At 38.3% G+C, this 10,674-nt stretch overlaps 1 protein-coding gene across 2 annotated transcripts in view; it reads left to right on the forward strand.

The window, feature by feature from the left end:
• Positions 1-8,726, forward strand: part of LOC307040229 (spondin-1-like) — a 143,883-nt gene extending 135,157 nt beyond the window's left edge. Inside the window, exons 12-16 of one of the 2 annotated variants that reach the window (XM_079682867.1) lie at positions 2,387-2,557; positions 4,548-4,715; positions 4,927-5,085; positions 5,722-5,985; positions 6,060-8,726. In XM_079682867.1, coding sequence (XP_079538993.1) covers positions 2,387-2,557; positions 4,548-4,715; positions 4,927-5,085; positions 5,722-5,985; positions 6,060-6,226 — 929 coding nt within the window. In that variant the 3' untranslated portion in view covers positions 6,227-8,726. The remainder of the gene's footprint in view (positions 1-2,386; positions 2,558-4,547; positions 4,716-4,926; positions 5,086-5,721; positions 5,986-6,059) is intronic. The other variant, XM_079682868.1, reaches the window with a different exon arrangement.
• Positions 8,727-10,674: the final 1,948 nt, after the last annotated feature.

A 10,674-nucleotide genomic window follows, 5' to 3' on the forward strand; every position in this document is an offset into this window, starting at 1 on the left:
CCCTAATCACACAGTGTAAACATTGGTCATTGGATACAGTAATTACTCCTCTGAAACATAAGATTATGTGGATCAGCTGGCTATCAGCAAGGCTTATCCTTGACTAAGAGAACGCACCATGCTTTTCATGTACGTTCATGGATTTCATTCCAGTAGGATGCAGAAACAAAGTGTAGAGCTTCACAGTAATTCAAGTATCAAAGCTGATGTGTTTTAAACCACTCAGTCAACTATCTCTTCAGTATCTCTGTTGTCGTCTTTCTTTCTGATTTCCCCAAAGTTTTCAGTTTGATGCTCTTTTACTCCAAGTAACAACTCACGACATTCCAACAAACACACAAGAACAAAGCTCAAGGAGTTTGACTTTATCCAATTGCCAGTGAATTTGTCAGTTTGGAACAAATGCTGAGACGCAGCACAGTATCTGTCTTCTCCTTCTTTCCTTTTAAGATGTCTACCTGACTTCAGACGAGTGAAGCTCAGAGTTTTTAAGTCTGCAGGAACATTACACACACACATAAGTCTTCTTATCGATGTACATCAGATAGCTCCTCACACACTGTAGCTTTTTGTTCCTGCACACCTCTACTTTGTTTTCATTTAGCGCTCCGTTAGCGCTGGGTGGGAGATTGATAATTGCAGGGTTCATGCTGGGGCAGGGCGGGGGCTGACGCCGTGGGTGATTCATATTCCTGGGAAACACTTTGGCTCTCTGGAGAACTCGCCTGGGCTGGAAGAACCTGCATCTTTTATAAATGATTCACTTAGTTCTGCTTTATTAGGCCACAGCCGGTAAGCAATTATGTTCTCAGATAGAAACAGAGGGAGAGTGTAAGAAAGTTTGTTTTGTGAGTCGAAAAATTATCTGAACACAAGTTCCCACAAGTATCTATAATTAGACAGAAAGTATGCACCAAATAAAATAAAAAGAGATAAGGGGACACAAGAAGAGGTGGATGTAGGGAAGGAGGCATGTAGTTATCTATTAAGGGAGGGTAAGGATGGGACTAAGGTATGAGGGAGGGATGAAGGGAGCATGGGATAAACAGATGAAGACATTTAAGGAAGGAGAGATGATTGGAAAAATTAGTGGGATGTAGGGATGAATGGATAGATGGAGGGATGAAGGATGTATTGATGGATGGATGGAGGGAGGGAAGGGGGGAGGGAGGGAGTGATAAGATAATGTAGGGATAAAAGGTCTAAGGAAGGGAGGGAGGAAGGAATAAAGTGATGTAGAGAGGAAGGGATAAGTGTGTCAAGGGAATTTAATTAATAAATCAAAACACATTTAGAAATGCTGACATTTATGAAAAAACAATAGATTTTAGAAAAACAAATACATGCAAATAAAGAGAAAGTTAACAGAAAATTAAGAAACATACCGGTTAAAAAGATAGGTTTATTTATTATTAAATGATGTGTATATTCATGGAGTAATGATTCAAATGTATTGTGCCTTTGTAAGAAAAGTGAGAAGCTGTAGCTCAGCTGGCCATTAAACGTTGGGTTGGTGACATCTTCTGTTGGCAGGTGGAAGTATTTCTCACCAAGAAGCCTAACATTACTACTGTATGCGCATAGGGAAAAAATAAAACTCCCATGTCAATGTATGGTTATAAAAAAAGTGACTGTCCTCTTCCAGACATTTTGGGAAACATCTAATGTATCGTGATCCAGAATAATAGAAACTACCATAGTAAAGAGTATAATTATGAGTGAATCCACATTTAATATAAATTACAGCTTGCCCCAGGCCAACATCGTACAGTGACAGATTGTATTGATAGGCCTATGATTATGGTTGGCACTATGATTATGGTTGGCACTGTATAAACACAGCCAACTTCAATTACAGCTGCTTAAGTAATACACATATCTACCTTAAGTACTATCATTATAGACATTTCGTTAAAACACTGCTGCAACCTGCAGGCTGAAATTAATGTTAAAATGTCTCCCTTTCCCAATGAGAAAACACAGGTTTAATCATTCACAATTATTACAGTTAGGTTGTAAGGTTGATTGGAAATGTCTGAGTGATACATGCTCATTTAAATGTTGCTGGAGAATACTGGGATAAGCTTATGTTTTTCCCTTTCACAAATAGTGTAATTTCCTCATGTGAAGGAACCACATGATTCTGTCTAATGTACATAATTATTCCTGTTACAGTCTACCAACGTTTTGCAGTGGCAGACAAAAACATTTGACCAAAGCTTGCCTGTGTATATTACTCATTGAAATGAATGGTCAACTCCAGCAGTGGATGTACCAATGTATTAGTTGTCATCAGGATTTAACACTGAAACATGCCCAATATAAAATGTCAGGATGTTCTTCTTATTGCATCTTGCTATATTTTTGTTGTTCTCCTGATTGACAGAGCCGTCGACCTGCATGATGTCGGAGTGGATCAGCTGGTCAGCCTGCAGTGTGTCCTGTGGGATGGGCATGAGGTCCAGGGAGCGATATGTCAAACAGTATCCTGAGGACGGCTCCAACTGCCAGCTCCAGACCGAGGACACGGAGAAGTGTGTCGTCAACGATGAATGCTGTGAGTCTTAGATGACACTTAGATTGAATCCCTTTTTTTATTCATATTTGTTTAAAGGTCCCCTATTATACTGTTTTTCATCAATATATTATAGGTCTCAGATATATACAAAACATGTCTCTGAAGTGTTTGGCTCCAAACACCAAACAGATTATTGCAGCATCCCATAATCCCCTCTGTTTCAGCCCTGTTTCAAAAGTGCTGATTCTCTGTCTGTTACTTTAGATGAAAATAAGGAGCCCCGCCCCACGCCCCTCTGAGAGGTATTTGGTTAAAAAGAACACAATGGTGCTCTAGGAGGAGATTCAGGTGATAAGGTGTGGGGGGGGGTTGTTACCTTGGTTGGTGATTGGCTAATGGTTACACAAGCCAAAACATCGTTATGACATCATAAGGTGTCCAAAATCTGATCAGCTCATTTTCAGACAGGTTTTTATATAAATGGATCAGGACAAAAAGAGAGAATCTTTGTTCCTGAAACTTTCAGAATCTCTTTCCACAGAGGGGACACATGTTGATGTAGAAGAGACATGAAGAAGTGGATTTTGCATTATAGGTGACGTTTAATGTTAATTTGTTCACAAGACACATCAATACTTTAACTTATACTAGCTTGGTGATATAGAGTGGTCCAGTGATGATGTGTTTTTGTAAGTTGACCTGGAAGTTAGCAACACAAGGGCTCCCCTGACAAAAAAACTATGCAATTTTTCCCTTGGATTTGGGGAATATTGCAGATTAAGCTCCGTGGCAAACACACATTTATGATAGTTACATATTTAGTTCAGCAGGATAATGTCCATATGTTAACATAGTTTATAATTTATTAAGCAAAAATGCAATTGCCAGAAGTAAAAAGCTAACATTAGTCTACATTACGGACCAACTAACTTCTAACAACACCACTAAGCTAACAGAGGTTAAAGTTTGGCGTGATGAGGTTTATCGGAGGTGGTAGAAGTACTCAGATCTTGTACTTTAGTAAAAGTAGAAGTACCAAAGTGTAGGAATACTATGATACAAATAAAAGTACTGCATTCAAAAAGTCACTCAAGTAAAAGTGCAAAAGTATACCCATCAAAATATACCTTTGTTAATCATCATGCAGATTGGTCCATTTCAGAATAATATATATGATATGTTTTATAATGATTGATCATTAAAGTGTTATCAAAGCTGGTAAAGGTGCAGCTAGTTTGAATGACTATGTATACTGCAGGGTAGCTTGTGAACTTACTCCAGGTGGAACTAAAGTCTGATTTAACACTTGATTATATTTCACATCAGTCATCCACATCTGTAAAGTAACTGAAGTTATTAAATAAATGTAGTGGAGGAAAAGTACAAGATTTAGCTCTGAATTGTAGTGGGGTGGAAGTGCTAAGTAGCATAAAATGGAAACACTCCAGTAAAGTACAAGTATCTCAAAATGGTGCTCAAGTACAGTACTTGAGGAAATGTACTTAGTTACTTCCCCCCTCTGAGTCTTATTTAGTCAATTGTAATTGTACATGAACATCTCTTAAACTCTTGTTAACCAGAGACCATATTTCAAGCGTCTAACCTAAAACATGTTCATAAAACCTATTGACTGCAACACCAGGAAATCAGAAGTGATGAAATGCTAACTCATTTCCAGGTTTTATAACTCATTCCTGCACCACTCTATTGTGACAGTGTGTTGGCTTCCTTAAAGAGCAACCAAAACGGAGCTACCTAAATCACACGACCTAGACATTGCACCACATCTTCATGTATTCATCGTTTACATGTTTCCTATAATGACATTTCAATCATTAATGTATTGCTCCATGTATGACCATATCAGGTCTCCAAGTTGTGAGACCTTATATGGTGAAAAATGGCCCATCTGATAAGACTCATGATTTGACTTTAACAGTCAATCGAAAACTTGTCGTGGAATCTCGTAAACACTGATATACTGATAAATATTTGTGTTGTGATTTTTGTATTTTGCCCTCCTCCACAGCTCCCAGCAGCTGCGTGGTGACTGAGTGGGCAGAGTGGGACCCCTGCAGCGCCACCTGTGGCCTGGGCATGAGGAGACGTGAGCGCATGGTGAAGATGCCTCCTATTGACGGGTCCATGTGTAAAACACAGGTGGCCGAAGTGGAGAAATGCATGATGCCAGAATGCCGTGAGTAATATTTATATCGTTTTATATCTGTTGTAGAGTAGCATAACACATACTTTTCAGGGGCATTTCTTCGTAAATTTGCACACACAAACTGAAGAGGGAGACATACACGTTTATAAGTCAGGTTCAAGCTTTATTATGCAAGTTCAATGCTTTAACGTGGTAACTGCTAATAACTGTAGCATACGTGTTTAAATACTTGTGTTAACAGACAGCTTCCCCTGCGTGGTGTCCCCCTGGTCTGACTGGACGGAGTGCAGTGTGACGTGTGGGCGGGGCTTGCGCACACGTCAGAGGATGCTGAAGTCTGACCCTGCAGAGTGCAGCGAGGAGCTGGAGCAGAGCGAGAAGTGCATGCTGCCCGAGTGCCGTAAGTACCTGAAGAACAAAACAGGAAATGGACATTCTTTGTGCATTTACTTTAGTTTGAACCTGACATGCTTGCTTCCTGAGACTTGGGTTGTGTTTCTGACAGTTTTTAAGGTATTATTTAACATTCATTGCGTATATAATTTGTCCCATTTCAGTCGCACCATTTAGCTTTTTATTTATTTTTTGGAAAATGCAGCTCTTATGTTTTTTTTTTTTTACTTTCCATTCCCAGTCTCTATAGTCTATAGATATATATAGTTTTTTCAAATAATTCAATATTTGATGATGAATACTTTAAGTCTCATGGTCAAACGATAAGCTGATTCTGTAGTAATTTAGGTTTAGTTTACACAATGTGATCTCACATTGTCCAGAAGACCCGATGAATATCAACTTGATCTCACAGAACTTAACATGATCTGCCTTTAAATTCAGAAACTCTAAGGTGTAAAAGTAAAATGAAAGTTAAACTTGGCAAATGCACCACTGAACGCAGATCAGACAAAAAATGATTTTAAGTGTATCTATCAATAGATGCCACAAAGATCTAATCACAGCAAGGTTTAACCATCTGCCCCTCCTTTGTTTTTATTTTTCTGACCTTTCCTTTTGTTGTCTTCCTTTGATTCTCCAGCCGTGGACTGCATGGTCTCTGAGTGGTCCGAGTGGTCCGAGTGCAACAAGTCGTGCGGTAAAGGACACACCATTCGAACCCGTATGATCAAACTGGAGCCACAGTTAGGGGGCAGCGCTTGTCCCGAGACCATCCAGAGGAAGAAGTGCAAGATCAGGAAGTGCCATTCGAAAACAAAGGAGGAGAGGGGGGGTAGAGGAGGAGGAGGAAGGATGAGGCGACGGGGTAAACAGGGAAGAGACGGAGCGGTCGAGGAGCAGCCAGGTTAGTGGGAATAATTATGTCATTATTCTTAAAGCTAATACATGCCTCCAGAAATTGATAAATCGTTTTTCTAGCAGGTTGCAGAATGCAGCCGTGGTCCAGCTGGACTGACTGTACCAAACCATGTGGAGGGGGGATCCAGGAGCGATTCATGATGGTGAAGAAAAAAGCTAAAGGCACTCAGACGGGCAGCTGTAAGGACAGGAAGGAGATCAGGGCCTGTAACGTGCATCCTTGCTAGGGGGCACTACTGAGCCACAGATAAGGGGATACTGATATAGAAAATATGGGTTCATTTGATAAAAAGGATGATTAGAACCATTGGTGTACAGGGAGGTGAGGTCAGGGTGAAAATGGGATATACGTTTAGGTAAGTAGAGGAAAAAGAGGAGAAAGTACTGCTTAGTGAAGCCGTTATTATATTATATAGGCATGTAGTTACCAGGGCTGGCATTTACTTAAGAATACAACGGAAGTATTAGAGAGTAAAGTCTGTGTCCTGCAAAAAAATTCAGCAAGAAATGATGACGGGAGCTTTGCCTTTGATGTACGCATTTTTCTCTGGCGTATTTTCAGTAGTTTTTTTCTTTTGGGTATGAAATAGGGTTGTGATCCCTGTTGTTGGTGTTTCCAGAGAATTCTAGCCTAAATCGACTCCTATTTTCTGAGAGAAATACCTCCAAGAATCTGAGATGTTTTGTATGTGTCTGCTTTGTGCTATTATAATGACACAATAATTCCTTCTCCACACTATTTCAATGATAAAATGCTAGCTAGTTGTAGATATAGTCTCCCCTAAAATTACATTACTACAATAATATAGCTTTGGTTTTTCAGAATCTTATTCAAGCTAAAATGGCGACCTGCTTCTTTTTAGAAAAAGTAAGAAAATTAAAAAGTCCAATACGTTATTTTTTTCCTAAGAAAGTTCAATCAATACATGTGAACATGAAATAATCTCTCTCAAAGAAACCAGTGAAGCAAGTCTCGAACTTCTCCGGGAGACTGAGTTTGGGATTTGTGGATATGTACAAATAAGCCAATAATAAATAATGATTACATTGACAAGCGTTTCAAGCTACAGAGAAGAGTCGATGAGGACAGCAACTAAAAAATAAATCAATATAAAAATACAATATAAAATGTAGTAAATTAAGTCAAAATGCCGAAGTATTATAAGCAAAAAGTACTTAAAGCAGACCTGGCGCCATTTGACATTCCTGCCCTCCCCCAATAAAAACGTTTTTTTATTATTTATATAAATTTAAAAAATAATAATTTGAATTTTTTTAATTATAAATAAACTGTGAACTTTAATGCTACGATGTATGTGATGTCAGATAGTAATATAAGAGTAATACATGAAAAACAGGTATGAAATACTATATGACAGTAAAACAAGAATACAGTTTAAAAGGGGAGTGATTTATAAAATATCCATAAAGAAATAGTACATCTGTTAACAGTTCGGTTTCAAATGGGTGTTGAGAGATGTATCCATAGATCTCTTCATTTTGCTCTCAAAGTGCACCAGATTGATGCTTTTAACTTCAATATTAAAAAAAACATCTTCCCAGGGTAGCCCTAGAACCCCTAGAGGAGGTTAGGTCCACCCCCCACTTAAAAAAAATAGCACTTTACCCCTGCTTACATGCCGTGAGCTGATTATCGAGCCTTCATTGTAACAGTCGCGGGTACACTGTGTGTGCGTGTGGGGAGTGTCGCAGTAGAACATTCCACTGTAGCACCCGGTACATTAATGGGAAACCCTAAATGTTTGAGCACACTCTATGAAACGTGAAGCTACCCCACAGCACCCCCAAAAGAAAATCTTGGGCCGCCCATGAAAATCGTAGATTTGTTCTGGCACTGGGTCTGACTTAAAGTATCAATAGTACAGAAATGTATTTAACTATCAATACAAATCCCAGGTAGTCTACTTGTAGGTTAGGGTTAGGAATAACCATAGCAATACAAATCTAAGAAAAGTTATATTCCAGGGAAGTAATTTTAAAAATGAAGGACTTACTTCCAACCTTAAATGGGTTATTTGAGTTGCCAAATGTCATGTAATTGAGAAAGAAAAATGAAACTGAAGATGTAGGATGTGTTTTTTTGCAAGACATAGATGCTCACATGGGAAGTCTCTGAAGACATAAGGATGCACTGTATATCGACTATCTAACCCACACTCATAAATGACATATCTATGTAAGTACTAAAAACCACTTTCCCTAATACACGGATACATTACATTGAGATGTTTTATACTGTTTGAATTAGTCTTTATATACTGTACTGCTGTTTATCTGTTGTTCAGCTGATGTAGCATTAAACCTGCGATAGCTCTCACTCTGTGAAGAGAATTTTTTTAGCATGTGCATAGATAATTATGGTATTTTTTTCGTAAATGTCTTGAAACAGATAAATGACTATATCTGCCTTTGTTGGTTCCTGAAAACACGGAGTAGACTGTTACGACACAATGTATTCTCCTCTGCGCTTTCATCTGTGTTGCCATGATGAGGGTGAGCTGTCACATTTTCTTGATTATTATTTAGCAGATCAAGTTTTCTTTCAGTTTTAATAAGAATGCCATAACCAAAGTTTTATTTTCTGTAGATGTTTTTTCTTCTCTTCACTCTTTTCTGTTTTCAGGCCTTTTGCTTTATTTCCTTGCCTCTGTATCATGTGACTATTTTCTAAGAAACCACCTTTACAATAAAAAAATGTAAAAGTGATGTCAATTGACTCTTTAAAAAAAATCCATTCTCACTTCTTGTTTGCGTTAAATCCTTGTACAGCTCAAAATCAGGTGTTAAGATAAGAGATAAGATCAACTTTATTAATCCCAAAATTGGGAAATGTTTTTCGCTGCAGCAGAATGTAAAACAAGTATTGCATATATTTAGAAATAAAAGAGTGGAAAATAAACAATTATACAATATAAACATCTCAAAATAGTATATTAAACAGATCTAAAAGAGTGAAAATATAGAAGTGGACCGTGAGATGAAATATGTAAACTATCTGACAAATAAAACACTATTGAAGGGCTAAATAACAGCTAACACAATATAAAAGTGGGATTATTTACACTTGGTGTGCAAGAATGGCAAAATAAATTACATATCAATGTAAAAAGTACAGTGTGAAGTTATAAATCCAGTTAGCAAAAGAGAAGCTATGGAGCAGTGAGTCCTCGGCCAGCCAGAGGTGAGTTGTTATAAAGGGTTATTGCTGTTCTTTATCTGTCCCTGTGACAGCGGAAAGATTTTTGGTGATTTTGCCATTTGGTTTTCACACATGCAGCAATGGGGTGTATGGCAGCCTGAACAATGAGTAAAACCAATGTCCGGAAAACACAAGGTTTAAAGAATGAAAAATTAAAAGCATATAAGTTTGTGGAACAAAAGCTCTTCTGTGGCATTAATTTTCTCATCTTTTGTTCTAAAAAACGTTTTACTGCATGGCCATTAGAGTCTGTATCTCTTAACAGTTTTCTCAGGACTGGTTATCTACCTACAATTTCAGTCCACTAGATGGAGATGGAAGAATGAAAAATAATTCGACCTGCAGTCAGAATGATACTGGGAACTCAATAAAAACAATAACTAAATACAACCCAGACATTTAGTCATAAAATACTTATTTTGCTCTTTTTTATTCCTTTTTTGTATCTACCATTTTCCAGACAGGAAGGAAGGATAAAACATTACAAGAAGATTCATTATATATAATGAAATATGCTTATAAGTGAAGTCATCCATCAGTTTTCACTCCAGAAAAAGACTTTCAAGAGCACAGCAAAATCAAAATTGTTATATTTTCAGTGTTGGAGTTGGGAATTTAAATATAGAGTTGTTTCAACTAATTTTAAGTGTCATTTAACTCCAAGATAGTTATTATTCAAAACGAGTTGGTGTTGAAACAGGGAGTCGATTGTTGAATTCTCCAAACGACTCTAGAGTGTTGATTTAATTACAAAGCCAGTGTTATAATCTCTCTTTCTGTGGATCACTCACTGGCTGTTGCTCAGTTGGGTGTGGCTTTGACTGTGCGCAATCGAGGCGGGAGATCAAGTCGGAGGAGCATACCACCACATTCTATTTGGAGGATAAATTGAACATTTTTTAAGTACTTCAGTCAATGTTTCGACCCAGTAGCCTAGTACAGGTATTTATTTATTTAGCTCATTAATAAACCAGCGCTTACATGAAGCTACATAAATATTGTCTTCGCTCCACGTGCTAGTAATATTTGCTGCTAATGTGGGGAATTCTTAAACCCTGAGACCAGGATAAACTGAAAAGAGTCCAAGGAAGCTTATATAAGTTAACAGCATCTAATTAAACAAATTAATGAGATGATATACAAATGAGATTGTTGGAGTGGAGGCTTTCCTATGGAGTCAGATTTGGGTCAATATTCTAGCGCGCAAAACAAGCTACTCACGAGTGGAAAATGTGCTTTTACACGCGCATGAAATGACCCTCGCGCACAGATTAAACCCCCGCGAGCAGAGAGAGCCCTCTTGCTCGCTCGCACAACAAGTACATGCTTTCCCCCAAGTTGGGGTAGAAAGTGCATGAGTGCAAGCTGCACAGCCCAAAGCTCTAGCACGTTGACTTGGCGTGCACCCTCCAAGGCACCCTCCAAGGCAGACCACTGACCCTGAACAGTCCTGCC

Source organism: Notothenia rossii, assembly GCF_949606895.1.
Source record: "Notothenia rossii genome assembly, chromosome: 5".
Lineage (NCBI taxonomy): Eukaryota > Metazoa > Chordata > Actinopteri > Perciformes > Nototheniidae > Notothenia > Notothenia rossii.